The 23,207-nt window shown below is 42.4% G+C and overlaps 1 protein-coding gene and 1 long non-coding RNA gene across 3 annotated transcripts; one reads left to right on the forward strand and one right to left on the reverse strand.

The window, feature by feature from the left end:
- The first annotated feature begins 10,283 nt into the window (after nt 1-10,283).
- Nucleotides 10,284-17,322, forward strand: LOC119329257 (pantothenate kinase 1). Its single transcript, XM_037602271.1, has 17 exons — nt 10,284-10,592; nt 10,702-10,833; nt 11,291-11,331; nt 12,661-12,777; nt 12,970-13,089; nt 13,176-13,270; nt 13,346-13,439; nt 13,840-13,971; nt 14,620-14,732; nt 14,936-15,056; nt 15,397-15,513; nt 15,590-15,684; nt 15,777-15,870; nt 16,088-16,213; nt 16,289-16,401; nt 16,543-16,732; nt 16,856-17,322. The coding sequence occupies exons 1-17, from the start codon at nt 10,472-10,474 to the stop codon at nt 16,997-16,999; spliced, it is 1,965 nt and encodes a 654-aa protein (XP_037458168.1). The 5' UTR covers nt 10,284-10,471; the 3' UTR covers nt 17,000-17,322.
- Nucleotides 17,323-17,625: 303 nt separating this feature from the next.
- LOC119330916 lies at nt 17,626-21,347 on the reverse strand. 2 transcript variants are annotated; one of them, XR_005160318.1, is made up of 6 exons: nt 20,887-21,347; nt 20,438-20,685; nt 20,276-20,338; nt 18,960-19,863; nt 18,691-18,738; nt 17,626-18,236 (listed from the first exon to the last, which is right to left on the reverse strand). It is a non-coding gene; the product is annotated as an uncharacterized LOC119330916 (long non-coding RNA). The 2 variants fall into 2 exon arrangements; XR_005160317.1 differs by having other exon boundaries at nt 18,691-19,863.
- Between the last annotated feature and the right edge of the window lie 1,860 nt (nt 21,348-23,207).

A 23,207-nucleotide genomic window follows, 5' to 3' on the forward strand; every position in this document is an offset into this window, starting at 1 on the left:
GGCGCAGCCCCTCCCCTCCCCCTATACATACTTGAGCAAAGGGGTAGCCCAACACACGATTCAATCTCCCTGTTGGCGCAGCCCTACCCCTCTTCCTCCTCGTCTCTCGTAGTGCTTGGCGAAGCCCTGCTGGAGTCCCGCGCTCCACCACCACCACCACGCCGTCGTGCTGCTGCTGGATGGAGTCTTCCCCAACCTCTCCTTCTCCCCTTGCTAGATCAAGGCGTAGGAGACGTCACCGGGCTGTACATGTGTTGAACACGGAGGTGCCGTCCGTTCGGCACTAGGATCATCGGTGATTTGGATCACGACGAGTACGACTCCATCAACCCCGTTCACTTGAACGCTTCCGCTTAGCGATCTACAAGGGTATGTAGATGCACTCTCCTTCCCCTCGTTGCTAGATTACTCCATAGATTGATCTTGGTGATGCGTAGAAAATTTTGAATTTCTGCTACGTTCCCCAACATGAGCATGTTGGTTGCATAATTTACTCATTCGAGGACATCCACTTGTTGTTTTGATTGATTGGTTTCCTTTTCTTTTGGCCAAGTGGATGGACAAGAATGCCTAAGAACCTTCTCTAGCTATCTATGATTTTCTCGTCTCAAACTCTATTCATGCCGCATCACAAAATTTGATCAAGTCAGATTCGAACCACTCTGTGTGAGGAGCACTCGGAGTCCCCGATTTGTCATAGACTTAAACTTCCAAAACTTCTTTGTGTGTTTCGGTCTGACCGATTCATCCATTTCGGTCATACCGAGATCACTAAGTCGATCTAGGTTTTCAATCTCGGTGCAACCGATTCGAACTTTTCGGTCACACCGAGTTTCAGTAACTGCTTGCAGTTATGAATCTCGGTGCCACCGAGTTGTTCCACTCGGTCACACCGACAGAGTCAGGCTATATATATCCACGGGTCAAAATTTGGAAAACTTTCTGAACCTCCTCGCCCGCGCTTAGCCTGCTCTGCCTCCCTGGGTCTCCGGATCGTCCTCCTCGTCGCCAGTTGCCTCCTGCCGCTGGTCTCCGCCGCCGTCAACGGGAATCATCCCCGCCGTTGCCGCCATAGCAAGTTCATCGCCGAACTAGGGTATTGACTTGAACTTTGTGCTGTTCTAACTCCGATTCCCCAGCACATTGCTTTGCCATGTATCTTGCCACGATTGAAACCATTCCATCCATCAAAAACACTCCGTAGTTTAGTCGTGAATTGAAATTTTAGGGTTAGGTTTCCTCCGAAACCATCTCGGACCGACCAAGTTGATGAAATCGGTTCCATCGATTTGGCTCAGACCATTGCACATGTGATTCTCGGTCTTACCAAGAATTGCAACTCAGTGTGACCGAGTTCAGCACTTTGTGAAACCCTATCAGTCTTGGTGCCACCGAACTGTGACTCGGTCTGACCGAGTTCACTAGTTTAGGTTCCAAAAGTTGCTTCGGTATCACCGAGTTTGCAAATCAGTAGATCCGAAATGCTTTCTGTGGAAAACTAAAACTAAGTTTTTAATTCATTCTTTTGCAAAAACGTTTGTATTTTGTGATGCTCATCCACTCTACCTCATCTATAATCTATTCACAGGGTCTGCTGTCAGTGTTTGCATCATGTCTGATCAAAGTGACAGTCAGAACAAGTCAGAGGAGAAGGTTCACTTGAGTGAGGGCAATAGTCCCTCTAGCAGCTCAGATGATGGCAGCAGGAGCACACCAAGCAATTTGCCAAAGGCTGGCACCAGGGCCAGCAAGAAAAGAACCTCAGAGTCAGAGGATGAGGACTATGTGGCTGAGGAAGAAGAAACCACCTCAAAGAGGAGAGTCCTGAAGAAGGAATATGGCACAGCTGCTGCCACCAAACCAGGGATGAAGCAAAAGGTTCCTGCCAAGAGAGCTCCAATGTCTAAAGCCAGAGCATCCACTCAAGAGACTTTGGGATCTGCACCCAAAGAGCAGGTTGTGGCAGAAAAGAAAAGGAAGGAAAGGGTCAAAAAGACCACTGTCAGAGTGCTTGGGAGATCTTCAATCATGAAAGACTCTGAAGAAGAGGAAGAGGAAGAGGATGCTGCACCAACACCTAAGGCACAGAAACTTATGGGAGATGCCGTAAGATCCGGGGCTGCTCAATCTAAGCCCAAAGGAACTTCTAAGTCAGCCACTCCAAAACCCAAAACTGCACCAAAGAGGAGTACTAGGAACATTCCAGCTGCTGAGAAAAACAAGGCCCCAGTGCCTGAAACTGTTGCTGAAGAAGAAGATGATGAGACACATGTTTTGAGGAAGCTAAAGCCAAAAATTCCAGATCATAATGATGCTCATCCTGTAGTAGAAAACATGAAGATCAGGAAGGACTCAGGATTGAGGATATGGAGAGAGTCAGATCCATATGCCACCAGAAGGAGAACTGCTGTGGACTATAGGTTCCATACCAAAGAACAGCAGGATTTTTATGAGACAGTGTTGCTTGACAAGAAACCAATAGTATGTGACATGAGATGGGTCAACTGGGAGTACATCAAGGAGAATGAAGAACATTATCCAGGAGTATATGACAGTTTCAAGGCTTGTGGAGTTGATGAGTTTGTGGCTCGGAAGCTCACAAAGTGGAGCGATGAGCTTATCATGCAGTTCTACTCCACAGCTCACTTCTACCCAGATGGCAAGATAGTCTGGATGTCTGAAGGCACTAGATACCAGTCCATAGTTGCGGAATGGGCTAAGTTGATCAATGCCCCAGAAGAGAGTGAAGATGACTTGGATGTCTATGCCAACAAGAAGAAGGATTACAACACCATGGCACACATATACAAGGAGATTCCAGATGCTGCTCTTGAGACACACAAGTTTGGATCTGTATATTACCTTCTGTCAGGCTTGCCAACTATCAACTGGATTCTCAGGCACACTCTTCTGCCAAAGTCAGGTGATCACAAGATGATCAGAGGCCATGCAATTAACTTTCTTCACATCTTTGATGTCCCACAGAAGTTCAAAGTCATGAGCCTAATAGTGGAAACCATAAAGAGGACAACTGCAGATCAGAAGAGGAGTTGTGGATATGCCCCACAGATTCAGGAGCTAATTAACTCCAAGATGGGCACTGGCACATATCTGCTGGACAAGGAGCACCTGCCCATCTATCCAGACTTTGAGGACAACCAAGTGGTTATGAATGAGGATGAACCATCTTCTGTGCATGTTCAAGCAAAGAGGGAGAAGGCAAAGGCTGAGAAAGCTGCAAAGATGCCAACCATGGAAGAGGCATCTTAGTATCTTCTAAAGATCAAGCAAGATCAGCTCGGCTACTTGATTGCATCCACTCTAAGGATTGAGAAAGGGATGGCCACCCTGACTCAAAACCAGGAGAGCTTGGAAAGGATCATAGAGCAGAAGTTCTATGACATGGTTGTGAAGGTAACTGAGATCTAGTCTGTTGTGGAGCAACTTTAGGATGATATGCAGGAGAGGAAGAGCAAGACAACCACTGATGCTTTTGCTAGAGTGCCCAGAGGACAAAGATCTGTTGCAGTGCCTGTTCCAGACACTAGAGCCACTTCATCTGCACCAGCTACAGCTTCAGTGCCACCAGCTCCAGCACCTACTCCATCAGCTCCATCTACATCGACTGAAGCCTTCGTTCTTGGAGTTATCCGGACACCTCCACCTGAATACCAAGCCTGAGAGACGATTTAGTGCTATGCATTTTCTAGGAGCTTTTTGGTAACTTGTTGCCAAAGGGGGAGAAAAATGTATAGATCATAGGCTTCGAGAGAGAGCGTTGCTTTTTTATTCTCTCTTGCTTTGGTGGTTGAACTTTATTTGCTTTGCTTGTTTGAGATACTTTCTGTCTGTGTGATACTTGGATGATCATGTGTGTTTGATCATATGCTACATTAATGCTTGTTGGATGACATTATCATTTTATCCCTATATGATCATTCACTTTGCTTGGTGATGAGTGCATGTATTTAATTATTATCATTTTGAGCGCTCCACCAAGATGTATGTGACATGGAAGAGTAACCCATGAGCCTAATTCTCTGTGCATTTGCAGTCCAAAGCAAATCATAAACTATGCACAAATTTAGGGGGAGCTCTTGCTTTTCACATACTTCTCAAAGCGACAATGTTTTTCACTGTTATTATCATTCATCGAAGCTTTGATCTATATGTTGTCATCAATTACCAAAAAGGGGGAGATAGAAAGTGCAACTATCCATAGGTGGTTTTGGTAATTCCTAACAACATATAGCTCATTGAGCTAATGCTATTCCAAGATTAATATTTCAGGAAAAGCTCAATGAATGGCATGGCATGGATGAGGAAAGTGGACCCCTCAAAATACTAAGGACAAAAAGATTGGCTCAAGCTCAAAGCTCAAGACTCTACATTTTATATTTTAGTGATCCAAGATCACATTGAGTCTATAGGAAAAGCCAATACTACCAAGGAGGGATGAGGTTCTTGCTTCATAGTGCTTAGCGATATGCTCCAAAACCCCTCAACTACCTTCCCACATCCACATATGACCTAAACCAAAAGTCAAACTCGGCCCCACCGATTCTTTCTATCCGGCGCCACCGAGTTCAGATGTCATAGCCACTGCCACAAACCCTAGGCAAATCGGTCTCACCGATAGGGATCTCGGTCACACCGAGATGGGGTTGTAATTTTTCTGTTTCCCTTCATAACATTTCGGTCCTACCAAGATGAGCGATCGGTCCCACCGAGATTGCAATGTAAACTCTCTGTTTCCCTTTTGTAACATTTCGGTCCTACCGAAATGAGCAAATCGGTCCCACCGAGTTTACCTGACCAACTCTCTGGTTAGCTTATTACCAAAATCGGTCCCACCGAGTTTGTGTAATCGGTCCCACCGAGTTTGTGTAATCGGTTACACCGAGATTACGTTATGCCCTAACCCTAACCATATCGGTCCTATCGAGTTGCATCTCAGTCCCACCGAAAATCCTAACGGTCACTAGGTTTGCTAAATCGGTCCGATCGAGTTTCTTAATTCGGTCTCACCGAGATTGGTAAATTATGTGTAACGGTTAGTTTCTGTGTGGAGGCTATATATACCCCTCCACCCACTCTTCATTCGTGGAGAGAGCCATCAGAACATACCTACACTTCCAATACACATTTTCTGAGAGAGAACCACCTACTCATGTGTTGAGGCCAAGATATTCCATTCTCACCATATGAATCTTGATCTCTAGCCTTCCCCAAGTTGCTTTCCACTCAAATCTTCTTTCCACCAAATCCATATCCTGTGAGAGAGAGTTGAGTGTTGAGGAGACTATCATTTGAAGCACAAGAGCAAGGAGTTCATCATCAACACCATTTGTTACTTCTTGGAGAGTGGTGTCTCCTAGATTGGCTAGGTGTCACTTGGGAGCCTCCGACAAGATTGTGGAGTTGAACCAAGGAGTTTGTAAGGGCAAGGAGATCGCCTACTTCGTGAAGATCTACCGCTAGTGAGGCAAGTCCTTCGTGGGCGATGGCCATGATGGGATAGACAAGGTTGCTTCTTCGTGGACCCTTCATGGGTGGAGCCCTCCATGGACTCACGCAACCCTTACCCTTTGTGGGTTGAAGTCTCCATCAACGTGGATGTACGATAGCACCACCTATCGTAACTACGACAAAAACATCCGTGTCTCCAATTGCGTTTGAATCCTCCAAACCCTTCCCTTTACATTCTTACAAGTTGCATGTTTTACTTTCCGCTGCTCATATACTCTTTGCATGCTTGCTTGAATTGTGTTAAGATTGCTTGACTTATCCAAAGTTGCTAAAATCTGCCAAGAACTAAAATTGGGAAAAGGCTAAATTTTTATTTGGTCAAGTAGTCTAATCACCCCCCCTCTAGACATACTTTCGATCCTACAACATCACATCCATTATTTGCTTTCAAACCCCTTTAGGGATCCTAAACACCAACATTGCATACATCAAAATTGACTGGGCTATGGCTTTAAGTAACGCCCAAGCTAAATGCTTAATTCCCTCCCACCCGGTTATTTTTGTTTGATTATTTCAATAGATGCTTAAAACAGTTACTCTTATCCCCCCCACTAGTGCATGAAACCCTAAATATTTGTCATACAAAGCTTCGTTATCAACGTATGTTGACTAATGTTCGTTCTCATATCCACATCCGTGTTTGGGCTAAACAAGATACTTGATTTGGAATAAGTCACAAGTTGTGCTAACTTTACACAATAGGTGTCCAGAACTTGCTATAGAGAAGTTGCATTTTACGTATCCATTTTTCATGAGTATTATGGAATCATCGGGGAATAAAAGGAGAGGCATTCATGGTGCATTCATGCACACCCTAACCACATCAATGCCACCAACTTCTTCTACAAGCAACTACATATTGCATAGATCTTTTGGTCATAGCAGAAAACAGTAAGGTAATAAAGGATTGCCTTGGTAAATGCCTCTATACTGGAACAAAGTCCTTAGTCTTCTGAGAACTAAACCTGACATCACAACTTCATAAGTAATAAAAGATATATAAGCTATAATAGGTCCACCCACTGGTCATGGAACCCCATTTTAACCACCATGCCTCTCAAGAAATACACTCTTTACTATATCATATGCCTTGTGCATAACCAACTTTACTACACAAAAACCATCTTTGCCTCTTCTCCTATTCTTAGTTGTACAAATACTCTCATAAGCGACCAAAACATTATAAATAATTAACCTAGCAGGCACAAATGCAATCTGGGTCGAGGCAATAATATATGGAAGAATTTTCTTCACTCTCCCCAAGCATCTTGGGAATTATTGTCATGTAACATTGCGCAGGCTAATCGGCTAGTTCTAGCTAATTAGTTTTGGTGTATTAACCTTTGTAACTAGTACCAATTGTAGTATGGCTCCAACTTTCTAGAATAAGATTATATTAATTGCTACAAGAACTTCATAGGTGATATCCCCCCGATGGGATGATAAACCTCTTGAAAATATGGCGGGTAGGATGTCAGTCCCAGGGGTTTTTTAGATCTCCAATACTAAAAGAATCGTTCTTCACATCATCTGCCTAGAACAGGGCTAACATGTGGTTATTCATATCCAGCATAACTCACAACACAATCTTATCAAGGATAGCAGGGTCAGTACCAAGGACTTTCGAGGAAAAAGGATGACGCAAATAATCCTGAATAAGCAGACTTAGTAGGTCATGACCTCCCATCCAACTATCTTGGTCGTTTTCCAGTTTTATGATGTGATTGCGTCTCTTCCTCTTTGATGTGAAACCATGGAAAATTTTGGAATTCTGGTTTTCGTTCTTCAACCAGTTCACACGAGCCCTTTGTCACTACTAGATCTCCTTTTGTTCAAGCATCTTTTCAATTTCACTTGTGATTCCCTCTCGCTTCACTCTATTCTCATGTGTCTCTGGCCTCACATAACCCTTTTCGAGCTCTCGCTGCACCTTATGCAAATGTCTATGTGGTTTCTTCAGTAACAAGATGCCTAACTAATGAAACCCAACACGGAGGTGACCTAACTTGGGCAACACGCCACCGGTAGACTCACCTATACTAGCCTACTCCCAGGCATCTGATACGACATCAACAAAATTGGCTTCCAGAAGCCGACACATCTCAAACATCTTCTTTCTATTACCATTTAGTACTGTAGCATAGTGATCCTTATCAGGCAATAATGGCCGGTGATCGGAAGCATTAAACCCCATGTTCGCAATGGTTGCTATCGGAAATAATTGTGATCACCAACTTTCAGCAGCTACCCCGCGATCCAGTCATTCACGTATAGCTCTGCATGTCTAGGTAAACTCATACCCAACATATCTGACATCCTTGAACTCGCAATCATCCAACGCATTGTGAAACGATTGCACGCACAGTTGTGGGTGAGCACCCCCATGGAAATTGAGGATATCATTGAAGCCCCCCATAAATAACCAAAGTAGGCCATGTTGCACTTTCAGCTCTCTCACAGCCACGTTTGTACTTTTCTGCCTAGTTGAACTTTACGTACATACACACAAAACACCATACCTTATGAACATACTACGTGATCCATTCTTCGTACATACCTAGAAAATGACATACCTTATCAACATGTTTCGTGAGCCATACATCAATGAGGTAGGACTGATCCATAATATCGAAGGTCTGCTTGCATAATTCATGATTATACATGGCCCACGTCTAAAGGTCTGAATGTATGCCTCTTCTCTTATTCTTAGTTGTACGGATACTCCCATAAGCGACTAAAACATTATAAATTATTATGCTAGAAGGAATAAATGCACTCTAGGACAATGCAATGATATCTAAAGGAATTGTCTTCAATCTCCCGCGAGCATCTTGGAGATTATTTTGTATGTAACATTGCATATGCTACTGGGTGATTAGTTTTGGTGCATCAACCTTTGAAACTAGGACAAATTGTAGTATGGCTCTAATTTTCTAGAATAAGCTTATTATTAATTGTTGCAAGAACTTCATAGGTGATCTCCTTCCCAACGAGATGAAAATCCTCTTGAAAAATATGGCGTGTGGGACATTACTCCCAGGGACCTTTAGATCGCCAACTCCGAAAACATCATTCTTCACATCATCTGCCCATAACGGGGCTACCAGGTGGTTATTCATATCCTGAGCAACTCACAACACAATCTTATCCAGGATAGCATGGTTAGTACCAAGGACTTTCGATGAACAAAGATGACGAAAATAATCCCGAATAAGCAGCCTCAGTAGGTCATTGCCTTCCATCCAACTGTCTTGGCCATTTTCCAGTTTTATGATATGATTGTGTCTCTTCGTCTTTGACGTGAAACCATGTTTTTTTGGAATTCCAATCGTTGTTCTTCAATTAGTTCACACAAGCCATTTACCACTAGTGGATCTCCTCTTATTCTAGCATCTTTCCAGTTTCACTTGTGAGTTCCTCTTTCTCCACTTTAGTCTCAATGTATTATAGGGCTACACATCACCCTTTAGATCTCTTGCCGAACCTTATGCAAAAAATTTGTGGTTCCTTCAGTAACATGTTGTCACACTCGTGAAGCCCAACGCAGAGGTAACCTAACTTGGGCAGCACGCCACCGGTGGACTCACGTATACCCGCCTCCCCCTAGTCATCTGATACGACATTAGCAAAACTTGTTTCCAGAAGCCAGTACGCTTCAAACCACTTCTTTCTCTGAGTACCATTTAGTTCTGTAGCATAGTGATCGGTATCTGGCAGTAATGGTCGGTGATCCAATCCATTGAACCCCATGTTCATAATGGCGGTTGTCGGGAACAATTGTCACCAACTTTCAGTAGCTACCTTGCGATCAAGGCACTCGCGTATAGCTCCAGACGTCCACGTAAACTCGTCCCCTACGTAGCTGACATCCTTCAGCTCACAATCATCCAACACATCATGAAACGCTTGCACGTACGGTCGTGAGTGAGGGTCCTCACACACCACTCACAAGAATGGAGAATTTTATTGAAGTCCCCAATAAACAATTAAGGCAGACCATGTGGTACTTTCAGCTCTCATACGTTTGCACGCTTGTACTTTTTCGGCAGTTGAATTCTCTATACATACCCACAAAACGGCATACTTTATCAACATCTTACGTGATCAATTCACTGTACATTCTCACAAAATGGCATACTTTATCAACATCTTCATTGATTCATTCTCCATACGCTCCCACAAAACGCCATACCTTACAACATCTTCTGTGACCCATCCTCGGTACATACCCACAAAACGCCGTACCGTATCATCATCTTACGTGTTCCGTATATCAGCAAGGCAGGACTCATCCATAATGGCGAAGGTCTGCTTACATGGTTCATGTTTATACATTGCCCGTGTCTGAATGCCTACAATGTAACCAGTATTGCATAGGTATTAAAAAAAATCTTGCAGTAGCTCACATACAAATGTACATGTACACAACAAAGAATAAAGTCAGAAATTTTCGACATTTGAGATGCTTCCATGGAGCCCAAGATCCATTATTATGATGTTTTCAATTCCCACTTGAACGCAAGTTGCCATTCCTTTGGAGTAGCCAACAGCCCAACACTGTCCAAGTTCCAAGCTTGGAAACTTATCACTGTCCAGATTAAAAAAGAGGCCCGGCAAGGCAGGAGACTTGGCTGGCTTGCCTGGCACCCAAATCCAATCCAAATCCCAATCCGACCTGTTTACTCCGACCCTCCTTCTATTCTTCTTGGCCTCTGACTGACTCTGGCTGGGATCTCTCATCATCCACCACCCACCCACCCTGCCCTGCCCTACTGCTCACCCACCAGCGCCCAGCTGCGATCGCACCAGCTAGCCGCCTGCCTGCCTACTACTACTCCACTTCCCCGCAAAGTCCAAGCGCGGCAGTCAAACGCGACGAGGAGGCGCGGCACGGCAGCCAAATGCGCGCGTGATCCCCGAGGGGCCGGCGATCCGTGCTGCAATGGGCCGCCAGATCGACCTCTCCGGCGCGGAGATCCGCGCCGACCCCGGCGACGGCAGCCCGCCCATCTTCCTCCCCCGCCAGCCCGCCGCCTCCCCGCTCCTCGCCCTCGACATCGGAGGTAATTCTTAATTTTTTATAAGCTCCCGGCTGCTTCTGAATTCTGGATTTCCGGCTGGTTTCGGTGGTCTTTATGCTGCTGGCTGAGGGCGAGGGTGCCGCGGTCGCAGGGACCCTGATAAAGCTGGTGTACACGGCCAGCTGCGGCGGCGAGGAGGAGCTGCGGTTCGCCAAGTTCGAGAGGCGGAGGCTCGACGACTGCTTCGACTTCGTCCGGGCACAAGGCCTCCTCGGTTGCAATGGTATGCACCTCGCTGGCTGCAGCGCCGAATTGATTGATTCTTCTTTACCTCATTTGGCTTCCTGGCACGGTTAATCACGCAATGTGGAGATTGGAGAATTGGGTGACCCTGCTCCGCTGGAAAATAAGTAGGATAGGATGGCTTGATCAGCAGCTGTTACTTGCTCGTGAGCTAGGGTGTTCTTCAGAGCATTCAGAAGTTTGTTGCTGTCGACTTGTAGCTCATGATCAATTTTAGGACGAGGGGAATCTAGAATTTAGCTGTTGACAACAGTTACGGCATTTGCAATCGCTCTTTTCTGCGATGCAAACACAGTTTTTTACTCTGTTTTCACTCTGTCAAGTTTCAGCTTCTGCCCAACTAAAAAAAAAGGTTTCAGCTTCTGTTGTTTGATGATTTAGTTATGTGTTGGAGTTTTATCTTTATCATGGGTTGAAGTGTAACATTCTCATGCCAGGGACAACGACAGGGTCAAGCAAAGAAAATATGACACTGAAGGTATGATTTGTTTTTCTTGTGTTAGCAAGTAGCAACGACCTTTTGGGCTTATGACCCACAAGATGAATACGTTAATAAAAATGGAGATCATTTATGCAGTTAGCACTTGGAAGTTCTTATCTATTTATTTGCCGTAACTTGTATGACCTGCTTTACCTCTTCTCTTACCCAAAATGTAAATTTTCAAATGACACATTCATTCTGGCGCAGTGGTAAAGCTGCTGCCTTGTGACCATGAGGTCATGGGTTCAAGTCCTGGAAACAGCCTCTTACAGAAATGTAGGGAAAGGCTGCGTACTATAGACCCAAAGTGGTCGGACCCTTCCCTGGACCCTGCGCAAGCGGGAGCTACATGCACCAGGTTGCCCTTTTTACACATTCATTCTGCACCAGTGCCTTGGACAGTTACATGGGATTTGGTTCGCGATCAACATCCCTGAAACTCTATAAGACTATTTATTAGTGCTCCTGTCAACATCCACCAAAATCATTCTTACCAGTTTCAATTTATTGTTAAAAATAATTCTTGAAATTAATGTTCATGGACCCACGCTATCGATAATAAATACTCTTATAGAGTTGCAGAATAAATTCTTGTCGTCAGGCAACAGATTATAACTGTTTTTGGTGCACCAGGGAACACAGATATCACCTCCTGAGTTAATACTTGGCATACTTGTAGGCTTTAGCTGAGGCAAATCCCTCGTTTATTCCACTGCCCAAAGTATCATAATTGCAAACACAAGAATGCCGAATGATATGCACTTGTGAATTCTGATTGCTTGAATACCATATGCAAATATCTTAAATGAATAATGTGGAGCGTATTAATGTCGGTTTGCACTTTGGCAAAATCCAGATCCACTAAAATCATTCTTACTATTTACAATTTATTGTTAAAAATAATTCTTGAAATTAATTTTCATGGACCCACGCTATCACTAATAGATACTCCTAAAGAGTTGCAGGAACAAAATTTTGTCGCCAAGCGACAGAGTGTAACTGTTTTTGGCGCGTTTAGGAAACATAGATTTCGCCCCTAGAGTTGAGACTTGTGCATACTTGTAGCTGAGGCAAAACCCTCGGCAACTCGGCTGCCCCAAGTATCAATAATTGCAAACACAAGAATGACCAATGATGTGTGCTTGTGAATTCTGATTTCCATATTGAATATACCTTTGCTTGAGAATTTAGAGCTTAATATTGTCTGTTTGTGTTTTGTATTACAGCCTTGTTTAATGTTTAACACGTACCCTTGTCATTTTATTTTGTATTGTTTGATTGTAAAATAGCTTGACCAGAATCGACTGTAATGGAGATCATTTGCAGGCAACAGGTGGTGGATCATATAAATTTGGTGATGATTTTCGGCAAAAATTAGGTGTTAGTCTTGACAAGCTTGATGAAATGGACAGTGTTGTTTCTGGAGCAAACTTTTTGTTACAGGTGAGTTGTAAGCTGCTCTCATCATACCACATACCTTCTCATTTGGATTTTGAACTTTAAAAATTCTTTCACATTGTAACACTGCTTCAAATATGGTTCTTTCCGGTTAATATTTTGTAAGGTATTACTGCATTCTTGATATTTATTTCTCATTTAGATCTGGTTTTCCATTTAACTGATGCTTCCTTGCAGAATGTTCCTGGCGCAGCCTTCACACACATGAGTGGAAAGAGGAACTCGATTGATATTTCCCCAGATAACTTGTTTCCTTACCTTCTTGTGAACATTGGCTCAGGAGTTAGCATATTAAAGGTTGCACTTCTTCGTCATCATGATTCTCATATGGAAATACAGCAGAATGCAGCTCATATAACCATGTGTTATCAAGTATAATGCAGGTCACTGGAAATAGAAAATTTGAAAGGGTAACTGGGACACATATTGGTGGCGGTACTATGTTTGGGTTAGCAAAACTATTAACAGGCTGCAAGAGGTAATGTGTTTCCTTTTGCATCATAAATATCTTGGTTTACATATTTTTCCCACTAATATATTATTGTTCTCTTAGTTATGATGAATTCCTGCAATTAAGCCAGAAAGGGGACAATTTTGTACTTGATCTAGTTGTGAAGGATATATGCGGGGAGCTTGCCTGCCAGAAGGTTTGCCGTCACCCTCCTTGCCTTGTTGTTGCAGTTCTATGTACTTGCCTTTTTATTTTGTGGTAGTTTTGGTAGGCCAGTAGTGCCCTAGTGTGTTGGTCAATTCTGTCAGACTTGAATATTTGCTAGGAGAATATTGATAGTTTCATTGCTTGCTTATGATTCTGTTACTACTTGGCGGTATAAATACTTATGCTTACCTTGAATTAACTTATTCATCAAGATTGCTTGGAAAGCAATATGTCTACTGGGAGCATTGTCTTTAGAATAATTGATGAAGCACATTGAAATCTTTATCTTGAATATTTATATTGTATTAAAAATATTAATTCTTTCGCATACCATGAATGAGCATTGGTCCTTATAGATTACTGATTTATCCTTTCCTAATATGTTTCAGCAAGGACTGTCAACTTCGACTCTTGCTTCTAGCTTTGGAAAAGTTATTACTTCTATGAAAAAGCTAGCAGATTACAAGCCTGAAGACCTTGCATCCGCATTGTTGAGTGCCTTTACTTACAATATTGCACAAGTGAGTTTATGTTATGTGCTCCCGCATGTTATTAAATTATACTTATTGTCTCAGCTACTCATAGCTGTTTACATGGATGGCACTCAACCTCGCTTTATTGGAAGAAAAGAAAAACTAAGCAGACATGCTTGTTGATCTGAAGAAGAAATGCATAGTAGTATAACGACTTTTACTGGAGAGAAGAGGCATAGGGTTTACTCATTCAATGTCACAAAGTGTTTTTTATCTCAAGACAAATTGTTTCAGTAAAATCATTTTGATTTTGTTTAAACGGCCTTAAGCATGTTATTAATAGGAATAATTGCATTATAAGAAAGTACATTTTATGGGGTACTTTCACCGAATGTTGCTTCCGTAGTCCCTGATGCCTAGTATAGAAAAGACTGAAGAGCTGTGTGGTTTTTCAGTCTGCTTCATCTTCTCCAGCCTGGTAGCTTAGGCATGTATGGGGGCATTATGCTGCGATTGATCTCTCCTTTTTTTCTTTGCTTAGTAGTTGTAAAAGACATTATGGTTTCTGGTAAATGAAACCGGAGGGGGAGCCCCTTATTAAAAAAGGGTACTTTCACAGTTTCCCCTATTGGTGCTGGTCTATTGTTGTCTATTGAAATATGGGTTCATATCACACTCTTCGTATGTGTCCTGCAGATTTCTTTTCTTGTTGCATCACTCTTGGGCCTCAGAAGGGTCTTTTTTGGTGGATCATACATACGTGGACACAAGAGCACAATGGATAATATTTCTTATGCACTAGACTTCTGGTAAGCATTTTATATTTTCCAAATGTATTCCTCTTGATGAGCATCTGTTCATATAAAAAATATAGAATGCTTGTATTTAGTAGTATAAGTTTGTGGTCCTTAAGAGGATTCTAAGAAACTCCTTTTTGGTTTCTCATTGAATGTTTCTACTCTTATTTTATCAACCTTGGAAAGAATCTTAACATTTGAGGTATGTCATTCAGGTCAGAGAGTCAAATGCAAGCTTCATTCTTGCAACATGAAGGGTATTTAGGTGCTCTTGGTGCCTTGATGAGTTACGGGGATCCCAGAGATGAAAACTTGAACCTCGAGGAATCTCAAGAGGTGAGCTCCTATGATGATATCCTTTATATGTTTATCATTTTCTTGCACACTACAAGAAACACGACAAGTTTGAGTATCGTGTTTTATTTAAGTAAAATGCCTGTGCATAATGTGTGCCAGTGGGAACAAATTGCACACATTTTCAAGTAAAGCAGAAGTAAAGGACTGATCTACCATTCCATTTGTATAGTTGTGGCTTGGACGCCACAACAATAACACATAGAGTTTTTTATGCATACAAGTCATGTGAATAGGTACGATGCAGAAATAAATAAATGTTATTGTGGTTAGGCTGATTTATCTTTCCAAGCTTAATTGTGGGTTTCCCCCACTGCTGTAGGAGAACAGTCATGAGGCAGCAGGTCCTTCTGATGTGACATCAGCAGACGAACACAACGATAGCAACATATTTCCTTATCTCCTTGTTAATATTGGATCTGGTGTCAGCATGATAGAGGTTAGCCAGCACACTGCTTTCATTCTTTTTATTATTTGTGCACTAGCACTTCTATCAGCAAAAACAATCTTGTCAGGTAATTGGTAAGGGGAAGTTCGAGCGAATTATCGGATCACATCTGGGTGGTGGTACTATCCTTGGTCTTGCAAGGCTTTTAACTGGCTGTTCAAGGTACTATCGAGTTAGCTTGTGTGCTTATAAGATGTAGGAATGTTCGTTGATACATGATTAAACAATCTCTGAATTTTCCTTGTGGCTTGTAGTTATGAGGAATTCTTGGATTTGAGCCGGAGGGGTGATAATTTGGCTGTTGATTTGACTGTTGGAGACATTTATGGGGAGCGTGGTTATCCAAAGGTATTTGATCTGTACTCTGGAAGAATATATTTTTCTGTGAGATTTCTGCTATAATAATAATATTAACATTTATTGCAGAATTGAACAGCAGTCTAACCAGCTGTTGTACAGATTTGAAGATTAGTTTTAGGGCTTTGACATGCTTATCATGGAAATTATGAATCTCTGGTACACCAGGCGATCAGTATGCCCATTAATTTTTCTCTCTTTGCGCTAGATTGGTCTTCCAGCATCCACTACCGCAGCAAGCTTTGGAAAAGTGAACTCGGGCAAACTTTCAGAGTACAAAGCAGAAGATCTCGCAGCAGCTCTGCTCAACTCTTTCACATACAACATTGGACAGGTATTTTCTCCAGATATTGGAATTACCAGGCACCATCATGAAGTATCCTCTGATGTGTTCTTATTTCTTATCTAGATAGCCTACTTTGTGGCTAATCTATCAGGCCTAAAGAGAATCTTCTTTCGAGGTGCTTATGTCTGTGGTCATGAGAAGACTATGGACAAGATTTCTCGTTCCCTCAAGTACTGGTAAGGAATTTTCTACGTGGATACCGTGCAAAATATCTTTGCAATTGTACAGAAAATTTTGCTATCCAGGAACAGGAGAAGAATTGTTGTACTATGACCAGGCAATTGATAATTGCTTCGCTCCTTTTGTTTTGCTCCCAGGTCCAAAGGTGAAGTTCAAACGACATTTCTGTGTCACGAAGGGTTCTTGGGAACCCTAGGTGCATTCTGGAGTTATGAGAACATGGGCATTGACGGCTTGGCATCACATGAAGTCATTAGGGAGGTCTTGCTTGGTGCTCCCTACACCGGGCAGTTCCCATCTTCACCATTGACTCCAGAGCAGGAAAATGTAGGTGACACGCAGTAGCAATCTAATCAGTATACCAACATTCTCTTGAGTAGTCCATTGTCGACCTCAGACACTTTCTCCTTCTCATTGGCATTTCACCTTGTATATGTGTGCTTCTTTTAGGGGGGAAACACAACCGCTGAAGCTGAGGTGGAGAGGCTGCGGCGTGACAATGCAGTTCTGAAGTCCGAGCTTGAACGGTTACAAAGGGAGAATGCAGAGCTGAAAGCCAAGTTAGTGAAATCCGATGAAGCGGCTACCTTGTAAAGCAATAAAAGGCCAAAGCATGTCTCCATGGTAAAAATAACAAGATAGTGAGATGTGGGGGCACAAACAGCCTCAGCTTGTTGTAACCTGTAATAGTCTTGGCGCTGGTTCAAAGGTTGTCTACAGAAATAGAATTTCCCATAGGTAGTTACCCCAAATTAGGGCTGCTCATATAGTGAGTTCATGTTGTATGTTTATCTTTATTTTGTATACAAGTGTGTTTGTATCTATTTCATTTGTGTAGGCTTTATTGTTGTCTTGTAAATATGGAAGCAGTACTCTAAAAGTCTAAAGTAATCAATAAAATCAGTTCTCATAATTTATTGATAAATGTGTGTTGCACTTAAGAATTGGATTTCCCTGTTTCTCTTCCTGAATCAAGATTCTTTTTTAATAAAAAGATAAAGTTTTGGTGAAATGCTAGGCGTGATACTAGTCGAGCATTATTTGCTTTTCTTTAACTCTACCCATGGTCAGTAGGACCCAGGGCATTTTTTTAAAGAAGCGAGACACCATGTGGAGACTGCACCTCAAACGTGGGAGAGATATCCTTCCCCTGATTGTCCAAAATGGAAGGATTCCGGCGGGTAAATGAAGGAAATATTTAGCAGGGTGACCAGCCAAGATTGAACATATTATCTCCACTACTATTAAACAATCAAACAAGAACTTTCTTATGTGCACCCAAAAATTAGTACCACAAAACATACGAACCAATCAACACCACACAGTTAGTCCCACATGTCCTAATCTAACAGCCATCATTGATCTAATACCTCTACGGTGTGCACTTAGCAAATTCCTATGACTGACCGTACTCCACCACCGGAGGAATATTCCAAGTACCAGCCCACGTCCCCTACAATCACGCAATTGTGATCGCAAACTAATAAGGAAACTCAACTAAATTAGCTTCCCTCGCCCTTGATCAGGGTGCCTCCCACCAACCCCGTCTCCTGCCCGCATCGATACCTCACGGCACTGCACCGCTCGGTCGCCTCCCTGCAAGATCGCCACCGCCGATTGTTGCTGCTCACAGCATGTAATCCGTCAGCGAGATAGCGGGCGCCCACGAACCTGCCCTTGCAGTGTGGCCCATCCGCGAGATAGCCACTGCCCAGGAGCCTGCCTCGACACCCGTGGAGCCGCGCCCGCCCTGCACGTCCCCTGAACCAGCCGGCCACACAAAGATATAATTCTTCCCTGCCCTTCTTCAGGTTCAACTTCTTCCTTTCACCTATTGCAACATTATACAGGATTAGAATTTTCAGAATAGAGTTCTAAAAAACAAACAGTTGCACAGCATAATGCTATAAGCCGTTCGTTTTATATCTGTAATTAATGGTTTTCTATGTGGAACATGGTTAGTGTTTTGGCTACTGCAATTTTGTAACTAACTGAATCATGCACCCTGTCTCCTTGGCTTTCTGAATTTACGAAGGTGACTTGAGTTGTCGCAGAACACCTACAATATTGAATTTAGCTTATAGAATTTACAAAGGTGCCAATGGTATTAATGTAATCGCACATCACAGAACGAGCAAATTAATCATAATTAGTTTCAGCTCGGGCCTATGGCCAGTACACATGCACATACATATACACTCATAGGCATGTCAGCATGTGCCAAATTATAGAGTGCTACTCTGAAACTACAAAGTGCACTAGGATACCAACAGATACATACATACCTGATGCGTGCTCAAGGACATGCCAAGACCCCAGGCAGATACATAAATCTGAAGATACATGAGTAAGAAGCAAGATAACAGTCGGTCATTACATAATCAAAAATAGATATTACTTTTATATTACCAGATTTATGATGTAGTGGACAGAAAAAATCCATGAAAAAAAACAGCGCCAGCTAAAAAATATCATAAGAACACTAAATCAAGTCCTCTTGAGAAATTAGTTCTCTAGCTATCAAAGCAACATGTCTATGAAATCAAAGCATTACCCCTGCCAAGATCATCATCAGCATCACCATGGATGTTAAATAGCAGGGCCAACAACTTAATGTGGTCCGGTAAGGGGATCTGCCATTCAAAATTGATTTTAATGTCAAAGTAGAACTCTGCTGAAACACAATATCAAGAGAAAGGACAGTGTACTATGTTTGCATCTGATGGTGGTGTTCATGATTAATTTCCACAGTTTCCATGCTTCTCAAAATTTAATGGCATGAATATTCACATGAAGGCAAAGGTATGGCATCTCCCAATAGTGCGGGGGCACGCACCCCATTTCAGGATATAAGCAACAACTAGACATTGGGTAACTATCATCAACCAGTTCCTACTTTGCGCTACTGTTTTGCTGTTGCTTATGTGCTAAGTTGCGGTATGTATTTATAACATACCTTGAAGAATTGAAGAGGCAGAGGAAAAAAGAGTATTATGCACGCAATAAAGATGATATTCTTAAAAGACGTCGTGAAGCCCGTGAGAAGAAAGAGGCTTCAACAGCACTTCTTAATGACAGGAAAAATGTACCACATACACCCCTGGCCATGTCCCAAGGTAAAAGTGCCCTTGTACTGCATGCTTATTTATTATTCAGATAACTGATGAGATGCCATGTACCAAGGTAAAAATGCCCTTGTACTGGATGCTTATGTATTATTCAGATAACTGGTGAGATGCTAAACTAACTAGAATGTATCATAGATGTAGACCCTAAGGATCTGAAGAGGCAAATGGAGAGGGAACGGTAATTAATGGTTTTTTATGTGGAAAATGGTTAGTGTTTTTGGCTACTGCATTTTTGTAACTGACTAAATAATGCACTCTATCTCCTTGGCCTGGTGTCAAAACAGTTGGCTTCCAGAATTTACGAAGGTGACTTGAGTTGTCGCAGAACACCTGAAATATTGAATTTAGCTTAGCGAATTACAAAGGTGCCAATTGCATTAATCGTAATCACACATCAGAGAACGACCAAATTAATCATAATTAGTTTCAGCTCCACGATGTTACAATGAATTGTACAAATCTGTATAAGCCCACTTTTTGCACACATGATGATTGAGAATGTGCATAATTATTTAGAACTGAAAAGATTTGAAGTACACCTGATCCATTCTAAACACTAAAGAAGTTGCACTTCCTACTTTCAGAGTGTAAAATGGTGCATTTGAATGTCTATTTGTTGGAACTATGCAGTTTGATTTAGTAAACAAATATGCCTATCACATGAAGGAATGTTCCATACAATTCCATGAATTTCTTAGAACAATGAAAATACTGTGCAATGCAACTCAGAATCAAAACATACTCTTCGATTTATACTTGTTGCTCCCATCCCCTTTCAGCACCTCCTTTTCCTCCCTCGGGAAATCTGAACCATTAAGGGCCTTATCATCAACATAGCCACCAATTAAGCGGAAGATTTCTCATATAACAGTCTTGAAAGGCAACATTGTAACACAAAACTCACTTTCTAGAGATTAAACCAGACACTCATTCATGGTAACCACCATGACGAGCTTAATAGTATTACAAAAAGAATTGCCAGTTTTGCACTTCTTGTTCCATTTTAGCTCTTGAGAAACACATGACACTGAATTCCTCTTCAATGATAATTCTCCAACTTCCTTTCTTTCATGAAGATAATCTATCATCTTTTGAAAAGATACTGTATCATGATGACTCTTGGATCCACTCAGAACCAGAAGGTGCAACAATCTAGAGCAGAATAATAGTCAGTTAAATCAGCTTTTATAATAAAGCCCTATAACCCCGCAAAAAAGCCCTATAACAGAACAATTATACAGAGTCTTGGGAACATTCATGGTGATTTCTCAATGAGGCGATGCACCTGGCGAAGAACCAAATTGACGGGGTGGAGGCGTGGAGCAGGTGGCAGGGTTGGAGAGAGGGACTTACCTGGACCATGACGACCGCATGGGAGAGGGTGGAGAGGCTCAAGGCGGCGACGGAGAGGGCATCAGGAGGAGGGAGGGGCCTGGCGTCGCCGGCGAGCATGCCGACCTCAAGCGCCTTCTCGAGCACTTCGGCGAACGGATTCGGAGAAGGTGCAGGGTAGAGCAGGCGCGTGCGAGTGCCACACCTCCACGTCCAACTCCGCCCGCGCCTAGCGCTGGCGCGAGCATGCCGAGCTCGAGGGCCTCCTCGGCCACTTCCTCGAGCGATTCCACATGAAGGGGAGGAAGGGCAGCTGCTGCGAAGGGGAGCCGCAAACTGACCAGGAAGCACCGACGGTGGTGACGAAGGTGAGCGGCGGCCAGACCAGGGAGCGCCGGCGTTGGTGACGAAGAGGGCCGGCTGTGGAGTGAGGGGTGTGGCCACCATGGGAGAATGGGGAATGGGGAGAGAAATGTGAGGGACTGAGGGGGCGGTGGGGAGGATAACTAATTTTTTTTAAATAAAATTAGGCACTGACCAGAGAGAGCTTGTGACTGTGCGCCTTGTCCAAATCAAATAAACTATCTTCTAAAAAGACCCATTCTTTTTTATCCGATTCCCCTGCATGCCTGCCATCCTTTTTATCTTCTAAAAATCATCAACGTTGGTTACTGTCATTTTTGTTTGATGATTTTAAAATTTGTTATATGAATCTCCATAAAAGTTGATAATTTTTTTGTTGAATATATTTAAGTTAGGTCATCGTGTAGTCTATGGATGTTAAGTTTTATGGAGTACTTCACATGAGATATTTTTTCTGACACTCCTACACATGTATTTTTCGCTACTTATCATTATACTTATTCTATGTTGTACCACTATTTCGAAGCTAACTCTGGTTTCTACTTTATTGGCTCATACGACAGATTGTAAATCAAAGATAGCTGTCATTTTAGTGGACTTAAATTATGATAATTTAAGAAATTGAGACATGAAAAATGATGCAAACAACACAGGTCCCACGGATTGTATGTTACATGTGCGGTCATATTGTTTCGTATAAGACACATTTAAATGGTTCGATAAAAATAACTTGCTAACAGAGAAACTATATTCAAAATAAATGTTTTTATAAGAGTTAGATTATGATACGTGCGTTGCACGTGCACACTTACTAGTGATAAGAAATAATGCATTATTACAACCATAATAAATTATGCTAAACAGAATATCACGTATTGTCAAAGATTGATTCACTGCCGATCTTATGAAGTACCGTGAAACACTACTAGGAAAAGGGCTATAGATGGAATTGACACTAATGGCGCATCAGACATGTGGTGCGCCATTACTATATACTAATGGCGCACCATGTGTTGGTGCGCCATTAATGTGCAAATACTAATGGCGCACCACATCCACGGTGCGCCATTAGTAATTTTTTTTAAATTTCATCAAAATTACTAATGGCACACCGTGGGAGTGGTGCGCCATTACCACTCCCACGGTGCGCCATTAGTAAAAAAAGTTTTTTTAATTTTTTTTAAAACTACTAATGGCGCACCGTGGGAGTGGTGCGCCATTAGTAATGGCGCACCACCCCCACGGTGCGCCATTAGTAACTTGGCCACCACTTCCACCGAATGCCCCCCTGGACCGCCTTTTCAGTTTTAAAAAAAATAAACAAAAATGATGTAAATATCAAAAAAATAAAAGAAAATAAGTTTCCCATGTGATATGTGGTCTAGTTGTTGTGAAAATTTACAAATATGAATTTCGATTTTATTTGCGAAATCTCTCGAGAATTTGTAAAATGGGCATAACTTTTGCGTACGAACTCGGATGAAAAAGTTTTTTATATGAAAAATCATCTACTCGAAAAGTTACATCCGAATTTAACCGGGGAACCCCGTTAAACATTTTCAAAATCCTCAAAAACCTAACAGAAAAAAAGATACAAGGCTTTTAAGATCTGGAGAGGCAAGAAAATTCAAAAAAAAAATCAAACTTACTAATGGCGCACCTACCCATGGTGCGCCATTACTATCTTCCCGCCTTCAAAATTCAAAATAAGTCAAAAAAATAAAAAAAAAGTTACTAATGGCGCACCTGCCCACGGTGCGCCATTAGTATCTTCCCGCCTTCAAAATTCAAAATAAATAAAAAAAATAAAAAAAGTTAGTAATGGCGCACCTGCCCGCGGTGCGCCATTACTATGCCATATATATGGCTGGGTGTGGTTCTCTCCTCCTTCATTTTTCTCCTCCACTCCACCTCTCCTCCACTCCATCTCCTCCTCTCCATCTTCCCTTCTCTCCTCCACCATACTACCCTCCTCCTCT

The sequence above is a fragment of the Triticum dicoccoides genome, chromosome 7A (genome assembly GCF_002162155.2).
Source record: "Triticum dicoccoides isolate Atlit2015 ecotype Zavitan chromosome 7A, WEW_v2.0, whole genome shotgun sequence".
In the NCBI taxonomy this organism is placed as follows: Eukaryota; Viridiplantae; Streptophyta; class Magnoliopsida; order Poales; family Poaceae; genus Triticum; species Triticum dicoccoides.

Coding starts and splice junctions, on each gene's coding strand:
- LOC119329257 (XM_037602271.1), top strand. CDS start 10,472: ATGGGCCGCCAGATCGACCTCTCCGGCGCGGAGATCCGCGCCGACCCC. Junction 15,685..15,776: donor CTTTTAACTGGCTGTTCAAG/GTACTATCGAGT, acceptor TGTGGCTTGTAG/TTATGAGGAATTCTTGGATT. Junction 16,733..16,855: donor TGACTCCAGAGCAGGAAAAT/GTAGGTGACACG, acceptor TGCTTCTTTTAG/GGGGGAAACACAACCGCTGA.